At 41.2% G+C, this 17,133-nt stretch overlaps 1 protein-coding gene across 5 annotated transcripts in view; it reads right to left on the bottom strand.

Annotated features, from left to right (window-relative positions):
• SLC25A26 (solute carrier family 25 member 26) overlaps window positions 1-17,133 on the bottom strand; it is a 116,721-nt gene that overhangs the window by 26,375 nt on the left and 73,213 nt on the right. For 4 of the 5 annotated variants that reach the window (XR_014545047.1, XM_083602401.1, XM_083602403.1 and 1 more), the window contains one exon: window positions 8,522-8,566. The exons of the other annotated variant lie outside the window; for it this stretch is intronic. Coding sequence is in view for 3 of the 4 variants with exons in the window: in XM_083602401.1 (XP_083458527.1) it covers window positions 8,522-8,566 (45 nt within the window). In the remaining variant the exon portion in view is untranslated. The remainder of the gene's footprint in view (window positions 1-8,521; window positions 8,567-17,133) is intronic. 5 annotated transcript variants of the gene reach the window in all.

The raw sequence follows: 17,133 nt of genomic DNA, 5'->3' as shown, positions 1-17,133 counted from the left end.
GCCTTGTTTACATACACTTTGCCACCCACATCAGGGCAGAATGCTCGATGGCAGAATTCCCAGTAGAGAGGTGGCAGTGAGCTATGTCTACTGGCACTGAGTAGCCCCTCCCCAATCTCAAATTCTGCACATGCTCAGAGGCCCTCTCTTCCCTATTTATGAACGTATCAAAGGGTTGCGCCGGGCTTTCGATTTCAGCTAGCACTGGATAATCTACCAAGGCTTGTTTAAGTAGGTTAGCCCTGCTAATGCAAAGGGCTGGGCTGGATTCCCCGACGAGATCTCCTCCAAGCGTCTGCCTACCATCCTGAACACTGAGAAGCTATTGCATTCACCTCCCTGCCCCCTTTCGCAGTGCGGAAACTGTTTTCTTTTGGATACTTTTGCGAAGAGAAAAACAATACTCTTCATGGAGAATTCCTGCTCAGGAGGAGGAAAGAACTAATCTGCCTGCCTTGCAGTCCTCTCCAAACTAGTGTTCTAAGGAAAGGAGCACTCTAGGGAGAGCAACAGGCTTTGGAGCCTAGAATGAATTCAGTACATATTTGGAAGGAGGCATGCACAAACTTTCTAGAAATCGGATCACTTCCCATTCTGAAAACAGGGCTCAAACCAGCGAATAAACTTCATGTGCATCCACCCTCTGGGAGCCTGTTTTCAATGTGCTGCCTGTTTCCAAACTCTTGAGCATTTTCAAAGGGTGTTTTAACTCAGCCAGCAAAGCAATTCCTTTCCTTTCACTGTTCCAAGAGCACATCAGCTTACAGATGGTGCGCAAGAATGTCTTTGACAGTATTCTAAAGCCACTGTGAATAACAGTTATTGTGACACTGATAAAGTAAGGTTTGTTTGCTGAGCAGCTGTGGCTATATTGTCCTTTTTTTCCTGGGGTGGGGGTGGGGCAACCATTCGGCAAATGGAATGCACACTCCCCATTGGCTGGAAGTGACGTCACCTGCCTCAAAACGCTGCACTAGAAATCTGGTTTCCGTGAAGGAGCACCTCAGCAAATGGCAGACACGTTAGTGTAACCGAACGATTAGTGCTTAATCCCCCAAAGAAGCAGAGTCGTTACACCAAGAAGGAGAAGGGAATGGTAGAACGCTTACTGCACAGCTTGCAAGGAAATGGGTTTAAGGCCCTGTCTGGGTTTCATCTACCCTGGGCTTAAATGCCACTAGGAACAGTAAGAAGAGAAATGAAAAGTTACCTTGGGGGGAGGGGGAGGGGAGCTGTGAAAAGGGAAATGGGGGGGGGGGGAGAGAAGGAAAGAATGTGGGACAAACTTCGCTTGCCCACCCAGTAAAAACTATTTTAAGGCTTTTAAAAATGGATAGCTACATATACAGCCAATAACGTATTTCGCTTAAAAACAGTGTGTGTGTGTATTGGATACGCTAAGATTTGAAAAACCAATTAATAAATTAAAACTAACAACAGAATAAAAATACTAATTGATGCAATACCATTTTAGAGGAATTTGCTTGTGACACAGGAGCATCTGAGAATGGTTTTGTTTAGACCTTCAACATCACACTCTCCTCTAAACTTTAGAATACCTAATTAGGTTAGGACAGCAAAACGCGCCGAGTCCAATTCTAAGCACCAGACTGCATACGCTCAGACCACTGAGGGGGAAGAAGAAAGCAAAAAAGAGGCTCCCAGCTGCAGCTGAACATATTTGGGCTGTATATCAAGAACTGCTGTACATCCTAATCAAATGCATGTTTATTTATATATGTTTATGTACATGCCACAGAATTCAATGCTGCAAGTCTGTTCCGGAAGTCCGTTCAACTTCCAAAATGTTCGGAAACCAAAGCGCAGCTTCCGATTGGCTGTAGGAAGCCAGGTTGGCGGCATTTGGGAGCCAAAATGTCTGAGTATCGAGGCGTTCAGGATCCAAGATATGACTAATGGTGCAGAGATGGAACTGCCTACCTGAAAATGTTTGTGGTCCACTTTTAAATTCTGTTAAGTTACAGCACCTATCCGTCCTATATCTAAAATGGTTCATATTAAAATCTACTTCTTGCCCAATTGTTGACCATGATATCTAGAAATATCTTTTTTTTAAAAAAAAAAAAGTCAAGTGTCTGAAACACTTGAAAATTCATCTTCCATGGCAGCAGTAATTTTGCAGCTCAGAAGCCCACTCTACAGATCTTCTTGCCCAAATGGACTATAGTAACAGCCAGGGCTTCAGTGTTAACACCTGCAAGCTGAAATAATATGTGAAATATTAAACCTCTTCATAGGTCCATGCAGCCATTAGATCAGCATCTCGCAAAAGATTATTTTATTATTCATTTTACAGATTTATAAACTGTCTTGCAAAATAAAAAGGTTATCCCAAGCCATCCTTTCAAAGATGATAATAAACATCAGTTAAGACATTTATCAGCATTGAAAAATAGACAATAAAGTACAATAGAAAAGCAGTAAAAGCACAATAGAATCATTTCAATCTAGCACCCAATTTAAGCATAAGATCTAAACAGAGCACAGAGAACAATATAGTAAAAACCCAACCTTTACTCTAAATTAAAAGCATAGAAATGAAATAGAAATGTTTTCTCTAAATCGGGCCAATTGCTTGACCCATAAATTTAATGAATTAAAACATAGGTATATGGTTAAATGGGAAAGGGTTTTACAAAGGGGGTGCCCAGAAATATGGAGTTTCTTACTTGGCTTCAGCTCAGATTTTAAAGTTGCTACGAACGACAGAGAAACCTGTACTAAAATGAAGTTAAGAGTGGCATCGGTCTCCATGGATAAGCAAAATGATGGGGTGGGGAATAATAATGGGAAGTGCTGGTTTTGCAAGAAAAGGAAAGGGAAGAGAAGCAGCGCAAGAAGAATGGAAAAAATTCAAGGACTATTTAAAGAAATATTATAAAGTTAATGAAAGTTAGAATGATGTTGGACTGGAAAGTAAATGGTTACTATTAGCAATGGTTAAGACAAGGAGAATAAGGAAGATTAGTTTAAATCTAAATTAAAATAAGGGAAGATTTGCTGAGTAATCGATAAGAATTTGGAATACAGAAAAGGGAGGCATGAGGAAGTCGGGGAAGAAAGGTACAAGAAATTAGGATATGAAATGGTACAGGTTTTTTGTTTTGTTTTTGTCTTTGTATGTTTATGTATGTTATGTTTATATGGAAAAAATTCTCGAATAAAAATATTTTTAAAAAAAATAAAAAAAAAGGAAAGGGTGTTTCATGAAAGAAAGGCTGCCCCACACAGAATACACTGCAGTAGCCTAGCCTGGATGTAACCAGAATATGAGTAATGGAGGCATGAGCTAACATATCCAGAGAGGGCTGCACCAAGTATATCAGCTTACGGTGATAAAATGCACACCTAGCTACGTAATCTCTTGAATTTCTATGAATTTGGTCTTCCGGAAGGAGTGTAACCCCATTCAGACCCAGCTAAATACTTCTCTCTGGAGCAATTGGCACATAGCACCTCTGTCTCATTTGAATGAAGCTTCAGCATATTTGTCCTCCTCCACCCCAAAACTGCCTCCAGACACCGGCTCAGGAATTATTACTCAAGTTATCTGAATTTTACTGGCAATAAACTGTTTAGATTACACTCTCTCCAAACCCCCAATTGCCTATTTACTTTGTGAACTGAATTCCACCAGTGTACTTCATGCCCTATGTTTATAATACATTTCACCTCCAGAGCATCATGAATGTATCCTAAAGCAGCCTTGTATTCTGAGAATCACTACATCACACTCCTGTTTTTAAATGTGGCTGGGGTTTTTCTTGGAAAGCACATGGCGGCTCTTTCCCTCCTCCCCTTAATGCTGTCATCTCCATTGTCCAGAACAAAATTATACCCTGTTTAGCAATTACTGTGTCAGGCTAGTTCTACAGTACACAACTTAAAGAGAAAGCTGCCACAACACTATGGTATCACAGCAGACTCCAAATAAGGCAAGTGAAGTTATCCTAAAGGTTGAGATGATTCCCAGATGCCCGGATGACGAAGACACCTTTGCCAAAAAGCACCTCATAAACAAGCCAATTGGTTTCATAAGACCTGATACGTTTGTTAGTAATAGATTCAGCAGTTCCCAAGTACAGTGGTACCTCGGGTTAAGTACTTAATTTGTTCCGGAGGTCCGTTCTTAACCTGAAACTGTTCTTAACCTGAAGCACCACTTTAGCTAATAGGGGCACCTGCTGCTGCTGTGCCACCGGAGCATGATTTCTGCTCTCATCCTGAAGCAAAGTTCTTAACCCGAGGTACTATTTCTGGGTTATCGGAGTCTGTAACCTGAAGCGTATGTAACCCGAGGTACCACTGTATGTGCACATCACTCTAAATTGGAAATCTCGGGGTTTTGAAGCTAAGGCCAGGTCTGGTGAGCTACCACAGACTGTGGGTGCTTAAGCCACTGGAGCCCTTGTGAAGCCCACAAGGAAATGAGGATGTGAAACATCAACCACACTGTTACAGTCATACCTTGGAAGTCGAACAGAATCTGTTCCGGAAGTCCATTCAACTTCCAAAACATTCAGAAACCAAAGCGCGGCTTGTGATTGGCTTCCTTCTGCAGTCAATCGGAAGCCGTGGAAGCTCCATTGGACATTCGGGTTCCAAAGAACGTTCACAAACCGTAACACTCACTTCCGGGTTTGCAGCGTTCGGGAGCCAAAATGTCCAAATACCAAGGCATTCAGGATCCAAGGTACAACAGTACTGGCAAGTACAAAATCCCTGGATTTTTTAGATAAATACTAGAAGCCTGGTCTCCGTTCTTTGCCTAGCCAAAAGAGTAGAACCACCAAAGATGAGATTGGGATACTGTCACTCAAGGCATTGGCCTAGCCCAAGCATCCACAATCTCGGCCCTCCAGATGTTTTGGGACTATAACTCCCATCACCCCTAGCTTACAGTGGTCAGGGATGATGGGAATTGTAGTCCCAAAATACCTGGAGGGCAGAGTCTGGGGATGCCTGGCCTAGCCTTTTAATCTTCTATGTTTTTCATGATGTGAGGAGGGAAACAGGTCGAAGATACACCTCTTTGCAAAATATAAATAGAAAACCATCAATCCATCAGCTTTTGTGTGGGCTGCATAATTTGTAGGCCTGACTATTCACAAGTTAGAAGAACGCAGGGACAAAACATGTGAAAAGGGTCCCCCATGCCTGGCAGTGCAATCTCCTGCTCTGAGACAACTTTCCTCTACACCCTATTTACCAAAGCATCTTCAGCGGTATTTCAAAATGTGTGGGGAGCCTCCATGAATAATTCCTGCTTCAGACTGGAGGGTAAATGGAAGAGCAACTGAGGTGAAGCTACTGAGCTTGTCCACACACTCTCCTGTACATTTACACTCAACCTTAATGCAGAATTCCTCAATGGGGCTTATTTCTTATTTTTTTACTGAACACAGATGAGGTAGCTGGGATGCTGAAGCAATGCTTGGGCATGGTAGCCGACTGAATGAGGGTGGATAAACTGAAACTCAGTATAGAGAAGACAGAAGTACTGTTATGATTCATCTGTCCAGGTGAGTTCAGCCAGGAGGATGAGTTGCAGACCTTCAGAAGTCCACAGTTTCAGGAGCTCTTTTACCCTTTAACAGTGCTTTGCCAGTTTCACTGGCTCCCATTCTGTTTCCTGGTCCAATTCAAAATGCTGATTGTGACACTCAAAGCCAGGCTTCCTCAACCTCGGCCCTCCAGATGTTTTGAGACTACAGTTCCCATCATCCCTGACCACTGGTACTGCTAGCTAGGGATCATGGGAGTTGTAGGTCAAAAACTTCTGGAGGGCCGAGGTTGAGGAAGCCTGCTCAAAGCTATTCGTGTTTGGAGCTAGGATTCTTGAATGATTGCTTGCCTCCACATGCACCTACTCATACTTAAGATCATCTTCTGATGCCTCCGCTGGGTACCCCACCAGATGAGGTGTGGTGGATGGTTGCTGGGGGAAAGGGCCTTTTCAATGGGGGCACCCATGCTACTGAATGTCCTCTCCAGAGAAGAATGCCTGGAAACTACCTTTGATATAATTTCAGCTCAAGGCAAATACCTTTTTATTTTCTCAGGACTTTAAAATCCATTTAATTTCAACTGTTGTTTATTATTATTACTTTTACTATTACTATTATTATTATTATTATTATTATTATTATTATTATTACATGCATTGTTGACTGATGCATTTTTAATCAATCTGTATTGTAAGCATTGAGAACATGGCTACTGTTTGACATATTAATATTTAAAATAAATAAACATAATAAAATTATTTAAATGTTTTGAGTTTCTTTATGGCTTTCTGTCAATATTATATCCAAAGCATTCATAATTCAGGAAGTTACAATCCCTTTTAAGCCAAGAGAAAATTCGCAAAGGCATTTTTAGAATGAAATTTCCAGTTTTCAAATGTCAAAAAGAGACATTCTCTTTATTTTTCAAAACATCTCAAATTTACTCTTTCACTTACAAAGGCATTCTTTATCAAATAATATTAGAGCTTAGAATAACTGCTGTCTTTCCTAAAGTTTCTGCCACCATGTCCCATTAGATCAGGGGTTGCCAACCTTTTTGGAGCGGGGGGGATTCATTTTGAATTTTCAGGGTGCCAGTCACAAAATGGCTGCCATGGGGGGTGGAGTGGCATAACACAATAGGGAGAGTACAATCATAGTGAAACTTTTTCCATAACTGTTTTTCCATACAAGAAAAAGCTTAACATGTTGAATTTCTGCCTTGGAAATAAGGCCGTAGCAGGAAAGGTGTATTAAAGAGAGCAAAAGAAAACAGCAGCAGTTTAGAACCCTGGTGTGCAAACAATTCACTTATCAATCGCATCTGTAGCTTCACTCATAAGCTAAAAACACTGACAGGCAAGAGCAGCCAGGCTGGCTCATTCCACAGAAATGGCTTAAAGGAGTTCATGCATATTTTGCCTTATAACTTTATTTCTAGAAGGACTATAGGCTTCTTTTTATAAAATAAAAAATAAAGCTGGGGCCCTTGCCCTGGGGCAGTAATGAAGGCCTTAATGGGCACCATGGCATGGCATGCGGGCACTAGACTGGGACTCCTGCACTAGATTACTATGAGAATTGTTTGTGACATTTTCTTATAATCCATCCATACTGAATATTCAATCAAGAATAAAGCAAGCATGATTAGAAACACTATTCTATTTGAGTTATGTGAAGCTACAGTTTTGGGCTTCTTCCAGCAGGGTAACTTCGAACGGAAAATATATTTCACGTTTCTTTTCATGTCCCTTGAGCAAAAGCCTGGTAGTGGATGAAATTTACTAGCATCTGACAGCAGTTTGGTGGTTTATGTAAAATTATTTTGTGGTCTCAGTCAAGTTCCAAGTGGGCCAGTGGCTTCAACTCCAAAACCACCAGTACAATTTAAGTTAACTATGCCTCAGAAGATAGCGCAATGCCTCATTTAAAAGAGGAACTGGCTTATAAAACCACCCTAAACAAAAAAAATCTCCCCGGGACCACAGATAATAATTGATGACGTGTATTACTACAGGCTGGGCCGGCAGGATTTGCAACCAATTCCTTTCCCTTTGGTTAAAACCCAAATGATATAACACATTAAGCCCAGAATAAACAGCACTGATCATTTAGCTTACACTTAAGACTGTGGGCAGGAGTTACATCCAGGAAGAAGGGGAGGAATAAGGGCTGAAGGGATACGAGTAGAGAAATATTGGCAATTTAATTTAGCTTCAAACATTCTAGGTTGTTTCAAGCACTTACAGGGTGCGCATTCTGAAGCTGCCACAAAGAATTTGGCTCCAATCCTATACAGCCTGCAGCTAACCTGCCACCTTCCTGTTGTTGATGAACTCCAAGTTCCATCAGTGCTAGTCAGCTTCCCCCAATGGTCAGAGATAATGGAAGTTTTCCCTCAGAGCTGCCACTGCCATTATCTTTTCTGTCCAGCAACATCTCATCGGGAAGGCCAAAGGTTAGCCACCCCGCTACACAGCCTTGACTAGGAGTATGTCCCACTGAACTCAATGAGAACTGAACTTGTGAGTAGGCAGCACAGGATGGTGGCACTAGTTTCTCTTATTTCACCCAAACTTCACAAGAAACTATGAGAAACGGTAGTGCAGTATGGTGTCAGAAATGAAATTCTGTCATGGGTACAGCCCAGTGTGTTAGAACAGTGACACTTGGAAAGAAAATAAAGTGGTGTATGATCGGAGTGTGTTCATCCACCAAACCTCACAAGCAGGCTTTCAGTTTTTCCCTGAGATATCTAGCCAAAATTTACGTGCAGCATACATTACGTGCAGTTACATTGATCTCACATTCACCACCTCCCCTTGTTCCTGTACTCGTTTTTCAGGGTTAGTCTTTCTTGGTCTTAATCACCATTCGGCCATTGGTTTGTCCCCAACTGAATTTTACATTGCATTTATTTTACCTTTTTTAAAAAAATGGCAACATTCACATTTATATTTTTCAATTTCAAAATGTTTATATGAGAGACTTACCTTTAAGGACTCCCACAGAGGAAATTGTACAAGGGAGAAAGGAATCTGGAAATGGAGAGAAAAGGGGAAAAAACACCTGTCACACAAGCAAAAATTATGCTGGCATGTTAGTCGCCTTTCTAAATTGGGAAGTTACTGTTCACTTGTTGAACTGTAGCTTATTAAATTTATAAATCCTGGAGGATTAAACTATGCACACGCCTTGTTAGATGGCTGGTTTTGCTACAGAACCTTTGACTTTGTTTAGCACATTCCCTGCCGAGAGGTTAACGTATTGTTATGAGGGTGAGCTCTAAGAGTAATAACTGGCACCATCTTAGTATGGTGAGTTTGAAAGTTTGACTCAACATCTGGGAAAGCCATACAGAGGATGGTTTAGAAGCTATGCACAGAAATCTAGCTCGCCAAAGAACTGCCAGCACAGCTTTAGAGTTCCGCAGTCACAAAGGCTTAGGTTAAACCGAAGACTTAAAGACACTCAATAAGGGAAACTATATTTATGATATCTGGCTCACCTCAATACTGACCACTGGAAACGGAGTCAGCCCCAAAAGTTATTAATAACTGGGGAACCAAAGTTGTCAGCACTTGAAAATGCAACTCTGGAGGTTAAGCATCTAACGTTTCCATCACTCAGCCATGGCTAGGCACCCAAATACTTGTCTGCCCCTCTTTTCAACCTCTGGTTTCAAATATATAAATGGTTGAGGTGAAAATTTTCCATTCCTCATCCAAATATTCAAGGGCTTGACTGACAGTGGTAGAAGCCTTGGAAAGGTACCAATGACTACCACCACATGATGACTTTCTATAGCCTCTTTTAGATAGACACTCAGTTCTGCGAGCGGACACAACAAATGCTTGGTTGCTCATCACTCCTTGCAGCTCCGCAACCCATGGCCCAACAGCCAGTCTCTAAAAAGAATTCCCTCTGTGCATGCATGAAATCCATTCATAGAATCCAAGACCACCACTTTGTGGTGTGGAACAGAGATTGTGTGAATTCACTCTGGGCCAGTGAGGCTGTGATGGGATATGTGGTTTACTGCACATTTAGTAAACTTTATTTTCTGCTGGAAGATTAAGAAGCTACGGATAAAGACATTAGGTTCTTGCCATTAAATTGTCCAGGGATCTTTCTTCACAAAACAGTATGAAATAATCCCACAAACTTTAGTGAAACTTTCTCTGTTCTATCTTATTATTAATCCTTACAGGCAAATCCTTGTTTGCTGCTTCTATGGGACGCCATCAACGTAAAGGTACTTTTGTCTCTGTCCCTCTGAATTCAACAAGGTTTAAGCATTGCCTAACTGTGCGCTGGACTGCAGCCATTGTTATTTTATCATGTGCGTTATTTTATCATGTCCATAATGTGTTTTTCCAAAAACTGGTTTCTATAAACGCGCTAGAAACTTTAAATGTAAAACATTATTATACTATGACTGTCAACATGACAGGCTTCAGCTCATACAAGTTTACATCATAGATTGTAGCTGTCCTATTAAATCTATACAGACTTACAACAAGGAAGAGTAAAGCTGAGAGCCAACCATTCATTGTGACATTTAATTTAGCGTTATTCTAAAATGCACTCAAGAGGCCTGGCATGCATTGTTTATGCTTTCTTTCTTTTTTTTTATGAAGATGACTAACCCAATACATACATTGTTAACAAAACAGCAAAGAAACAGATGTAACCGCTTAACATTAATCTAATATATTCACTCAAAAAACCCACTTGCATCTGGCTATCTGTCCACATCACCATCTGCATGTGTCTCAATTTCAACTTCCAAAAATGGAAAGCCAGCATAATAAAATGGGAGTTTGTTGTGATACTAACTCTTATTTTTCATGGCTATGACTCTCTGTCTTAACTACCGTAGGTGAGGAAACAGGCCTTTCTGCAACAAATGAATCTCATGCCTCTAGTGACATTGTGGTACATGTGGTATTGAGGTTTCTCAACTGCAGTTCAGAGAATGAACATAACATTTCTAGTTCTGAAAGCTGGTTGTTTCCTACCAAAATCTTTGCAATATAGCAAAGCAGTGTCCTGAGTAAGGTCACTCAATGAAATTCTTGGGAGAAAGGGGTGTAGTGATTGATCCAGCTACCAGAGTAAGAACACTCTTTAGTGACCAGAGAGATGCACTCCATGCCTACTGGTGAGGCAACACTGGTTTGATTCCTTTCCCTCCCATACAAATGCCAGTTCCCAGGCAAAGTTGGGCTCAACACTCAATAACTTGGCCTCAGTCTTTGAGGTAAGAGGGTAGCCTTCACTCCTTTCCCCTTGTACTCATCCCTGTCTTCTCCACAGTAGCACCTCAGGGGATCTCTTTGGTCTTGCACTTTCTGCTGCAACACACTTCATACCAGTTCACCTAAGAAAACTACTCCAGTCCCTGTAATTACCCAACCGTGTTAGCCGCCCCTTCTTCTGGAGCTACTTTAGAAACTATAAGAGAGCAGTTGCAGTGGGATTTTGCAGCTACTTATTTTTCACCCCATTTTTCAAGCCGAAAAGGTTCTGAGAGCAGCTTGCATGACATCAGTAAACAATACATGGCAGCTCCTCCGGCCAGCAGACCTATTATAATCTAAAAGGCCAAGGAAAGTGGGATGAGGAGGGAGGATGAAAAGAAGCAGACTCAGGCACCAATTCTGAAAGCTGTGTTCAAAAATATCCACCTGGAATAGGAGCAATAGAGGGAGAGGAAGAGTTAAGTGGCTTCCCATCTTGTCATCTGCAGAGGCCTGAGGGAATATCTCCTGCTGGGTACAAGCTTACAGAGTGCAGATTTAACCTCCCTATGCTTCTTGTTAAGAACTGAGTCAGTCATGAAGCTTTCCCAGACTGCATATTTCAACACTACCCATGTTTGAACCATCACACCATCTTATGAAGGTCTGGACTATAACCCTTTTCTGGATCACAGAGACGAAGTTGGAAGGGGTACTTTGCCTCTCTCTGATTTTCATAATCTGCAGTTCTCTAGAGAAACCTGCCCACTAAAATAGGGGAAAGCACACTTTTATAGAGTATACAGAGATGCAAGCCCATTCTGAAAAAGCATTAGCAACTTGTATTTGGTCTATACCATGGGTAGCCAAAGTAAGGCCCAGGGGCCACATCCGGCCCAATCGCCTTCTAAATCTAGCCCGCAGACTTTCCAGGAATCAGCGTGTTTTTACATGAGTAGAATGTGCCCTTTTATTTAAAATGCATCTCTGGGTTATTTGTGGGGCCTGCCTGGTGTTTTTACATGAGCAGAATGTGTGCTTTTATTTAAAATGCATCTCTGTGTTATTTGTGGGGCATACGAATTTGTTCATTTTCTCCCAAAAAATATAGTCCGGCCCTCCACAAGGTCTGGGGGACAGTGGACTGGCCCCCTGCTGAAAAAGTTTGCTGACCCCTGGTCTATACTTATAATTTCCCCCAATAAATTCCTACCCTGTAGGCGGTAAGGTCTCTATCGCTCTACATCCCCCTCCATGTTTTTCAACACCACAAGAGTTAAAGATTATTGTCTGGTTCATCATGTTGCAGCTAATGATTAATAAATGAGTCTACACCACTCCTCTGCCAGGCAAAACTTAGCCTGACAGACACCTGCCACGGGAAATTTGTTATCTAGTCAGGCAGGAAGTGGCAGTGAGAAGAAATCAATGTCACTGCTGTACATTGAGCTGACAAACTGAAATCTCATAGGAAGTTTGTCATCGCAAACAAGGAAGAATTTCCCTTGTGGCATCTCAAAGACCCGCAGTAAAGGTCAAACATGGTTCTTATTTATCAGGGCCATGAAACTCAAGCGCTGAGATTAACTTTCTTCCTGCCCCCAATTTCAGGTGCCAAAGCCCTGTTCACTTTACAGCAAAAGGCGTAATATATTTATGAGGAGATAGAGACTTGCAAAAGGATGCCTTCCCCCTGAACAAGAATTAAGTGGGTGATTACCTTGGGCCTGGAAAAGCAAATGCAATATTATATTTTATATATAGGGGGTGCCCAGGCTAGGGTAGAAGAAAAAACAGTTTTGCCCTTGCATGGAACCAGAATGAGGTCAAGCCCAATTCCAACATTACACCATCCAAAATGAAAAATTCAACATCCTGAGATTTTTGGCTTACAAATATTTTTAAATATTTCACATTCTAGCCATGTGGGCTTACAACCCAGGCTTGAAAATGTATGGGCAATGGATGCAGGCTGGATTTCAGAGGACTAAGGCAAATGACATCCAAGCCAAGGATAGATCCTTAAACTAGCCCCAGAGCAAAAAGATACAATATGTTTATATAAATCGCACACTCACACAAGGAAGCTGATTCATACAGAACAAAGTCAATGGTCCATTTAGCTCAGTATTGTCTACAATGGTAGACAACAGTTCTCTGTGGTTTCAGATGATACATTCCCGGTCTGAAGATGCTTATAAATGAACCAGAGGCCTTTTGCATGCAGAGTAGATGCTCTACCAATGAATTGTAACCCATTCCTACTATTCTCCATGTGAATTATGGCTTAACTTGACACAAATATTAACATTTTTAATCCATCTCTCTCTTGTGTCTTTGGCCACTCTATCCTAGCCTCACCAAAGCACACAACTGTGTAATTCTCTCTTTTCCCCTTTCATTTTCCTCAGAAACCAAAGAACAAACGCGCACACACAAAATGGCCCTTGAAGTAAATGTTTTCTGACGCAGACAATAAACGTCACCAAGTAGCAAGCTCATCAGTGTTCGAAATGAAGGACAAGACAGGAGGGATTCCCTACTAACCCCAATAAACCACAATTCCTTAAATAAACCGTGAATCTCACGCTGAGCTTCCCAGACAACAGGGAAATGCTAGTTTCAAGATGAAGATTAAGTTGGTTGCCATGGAAGTTGAACAGGTTTTATTTCCATGGGGTACTCAAAGGTACATAGTACCAGACCCCTTTTTGTTGTTGTTAAAAAGTGTGGCACTTACTGTAACCACTTCATGGCGAGTACCAGCATCTATTTTTCTAGAGAGAGACAAAGCACTGCTCGCAAGCTATCTACCCAACAGTGAGAATGTTAAGAACGTAACCCTGTTGGATCAGACCAAAGGCCTATCTAGTCCACCATCCAGTTCTCACAATGACTATCTAGAACTGATTGAATTCACTTACCATGAAAGTCTGGAATTCTCCAACAAGCAAAAAGAGAGGAGTGGCTTCTGAAGCCACAATGACCCAGAAATCCAGATTGAGAGCTGTGGTGCTGAGCCGAGGGGCAGTCTTCCCAAGCTAAAAGCAGCAGGTTCTTTACCCACCAACATGACCTTCCTATCTACCTCAGACTTTTGATAGGTCTTCACCTGGTGATTCCAAGTGCAATTGGGGGGAGGGAGAAGTAGACCCACTCACATTTGTGTGCTCACAGACACCTGGGACATTATTAGAGAAATGAATTGTTAATATACATACAGTGCTTTCCCTAAGTGTTCGAAAAGTTTCACATACAGGAAGAATAAACTAAAATAAGAATCTAGATGCATTTCACAAACTGCAATCTCACACAAACCAGGAAATTTAAGAAAATGTTGCATTTTCCAAATCTTTTTTCATTATTATTTAACTACACTTTGACACCATCTTTGACAGAGAAAAAAGTGGAGGCTCAAACACAGAGTCACAGATACAAAGACCGCTTTCTTTACGAGGTCATTCGAAGAGTGACAAAAATTGATTGGATTCACCGCAAGCCTTTTACAGCTCCACCACAATTAGGGTGATTAAAATGTCTTGGGGTGGTTTGTGAACTGATTGCATTTTGTGATTATTTTCCTAGAGAAATCACCGAAACAGAAGATCATCACGCCCTGCCAAGCATTGATATTTACACCTGAAATATGTTAAAACAACAGTGAAAATGTGTTCCGCACATGTGGATAACTTTCTGCCAGCAAAATGCTGGCTGGCTCCATCAACTCTCCTACAATGTTCACAGAAAACAGACACCAGAATACCAGCTCTCTCTGCCTGTCTGGCTTGATGTTATATAGCTTTACTGATTATTCAGCAGAGTTGACTAACACTAGAATTACTTCCAGACGGATATCAATTATCCTAGAATGTTTTACAGATTAACATTGTCAATTTTCTCTTAGCTACATATACTTTAACTCTGTAATACTGATAATAAGAAATAGATTCATCCCACTCGTGGCAACAAATGCTGCCAGTTTTATTGCTTTTGTTGTTGAGAATTAACTCAGTCTTGTTTTATATATGGTAGCACGTGGTATATGTTGTTTAAGATTATATTCCTATACTCCCCAACTGTCCCTGCTTCAAGAGAAACAGCATCTATTTCTGAAGCATACCAAATTTGTGTCACCAAATTAGCACTTGACTATTGAACATGCTCTCCGGCTACAGCAATTTGGCTGGGCCAACAATATCTGCCTTTCTCTGAGCCTAATAGTAGGGTTTCATGATTTCCAGTCCTGAAAAAGAACACACACACACACACACACACACACACCCTTTGTGACACATTCCAGAGAGGTAGCTGTATTATTTTAATAGAGGAAAAACCACACAGGTCCTTAGATGTTTGTTTACGCTACTCATCTTGCTATGAAAATTTATCTCTACTAGTTTCTACATGGCAACAGGTCTCACTACTCATTCTGACTGGATCTTGTATTCTTTTGGTTGGATTTTGTACTCATTTATGCTTTGCACAGGAACGTGACACAGTCTCTTGCATTGCTTGTCCTTTTGTTCTCACTTTGTAAAAGTTTTCTCCTCCTACCCATATATATATACCTACTTAGAACCAAACCAGACATGATGCTAAACAAATCAGTTCAAGTGTCACGTCTATTTTCACAACTTTAAAATAACCAGAAAAAGGGGAGGATTTCATCAAGATCCTTTTTGAGGTGGAGCAACCAGAAATGTACAGGGTATTCCAAATGCAGTTGTGCCATAGATTTGTATAACAGCGTTATGAAATCAGCTGTTTTGTTTTCAGATTCTTTCCCAACGATCCCTAGCATGGAATTTGCCTTTTTTGCACCAGTCGCAACACTGGTTCAGCATCTTTATCGAACCATCAACTATGATCCCAAGGTCTGCTTCCTGGCCAGTCACCCGTAGTTCAGACCACATGAGCGCATATATATATATATATATATATATATATATATATATATATATGCCCCAACAATATGCATCACTTTACACGTGTTTACACTGAATTGCATTTGCCAGTTTACCACCCATTCACTCAGTTTGGAGTTGCCCTTTTGGACCTCCTCACAATCTCACAACCCTGAGCTATTTAGTATTGTCAGCAAACTTGGCTACTTCACTACTCACCCCTAACTCTAGATTGGTTATGAAAAGTCTATTTATTGATCTACTTATGAGTGATCATTTATGCCATTTATGCCAAACAATTTATATTTCAGCGAAACTATAACCCACAAGCCTCAGAGGTGCCTTTCACTGACCTCTTACCAGGTCAAAGAAACACCAAAGGACTCCAACCTAGGACCTATATATTGCCTCAATCCCAATTTAATCCAGATCTCAATGTTTGCACGGGAAAGTTTATTGCAGTTACGGGAAGGAATAGAACTGCAGAAACTCTCTGGAATTGAATATTTATTCATTCTAGCTATGCGAGTTTTCTATTGCTTTACACGGCATGTTGACTTAACAATACAATACTGTAAGGAGCCTCAACTGTTGCTATACCGTTCGACAGTAAAGTTTGCGAACTCAGAAGAAAAACTCCAGGGATGCTCAAGTACGAGAAGATGCCGCTGCAGTCAGTTTACACAAGTGAGAAAAGAAGCTGGGAGACAATTTGGAAACCTAACTTACAAAACGGGTGGATAAACAACATGGCCTAACAATGGGCTTGATGGACTGCAGAGCAGGGCTTGGAAGGAAGGTAGCAGGCAAAGCATGTCGAAGAGTAGCAAAAGCAGGAGAAAGGCAGACTCATTGAGAACCGAAATAGCCTCCAAAATGCTAGAATTCTTCCACATCAAGAGGAAACAGATGTCCATGGCTGGAATCTGCATGTGGCTTTATTCTCTTCTAAGATACAATAAAACTACTCTTCTGCTGAGGCTTTAAAACTTAAAGTTAAAACAGTGGCATGTCATGCCCAGTGCAGCTGCACCTTCTTCCCCCATCCTTTGTTACCCTTCAAAAAAAATGAGTAAGGGGGGTGGGGTGGACAAACAAGAGCACAAAAAAGAGAGGGGAAAATGGTATGTGCTCTCAAAACAATCTAAAAACTACAGATGTTCCTACTAATCTGCAGCAAGCATTTGTTTATTCAGGTTCTGTCTGTTTCTGAAGCAGGACAGCTTTGCCCTCCAAATTATCTCCCTTTGCAAAACTCTAAAATAAATACTGGAAGAGGAGATCTGTATAAACAGCCTCAGGAGAGAACTAGCTCACCTCGTAGTACTGAAGGCCTTTGTTTAGTCCAACAGGTGTAGCTTTGTTTTTCTGTGGAGATCCTGAATACCTCATCCTAGCAGTTAACACATGGTTAAATTAAAACAAACAAATGGTCTCAATTAAAGCAATGGGTGAGAG

This window comes from Podarcis filfolensis, assembly GCF_964270895.1.
Source record: "Podarcis filfolensis genome assembly, chromosome: 2".
In the NCBI taxonomy this organism is placed as follows: Eukaryota; Metazoa; Chordata; class Lepidosauria; order Squamata; family Lacertidae; genus Podarcis; species Podarcis filfolensis.
This window is presented reverse-complemented; position numbering and strand designations above follow the sequence as displayed.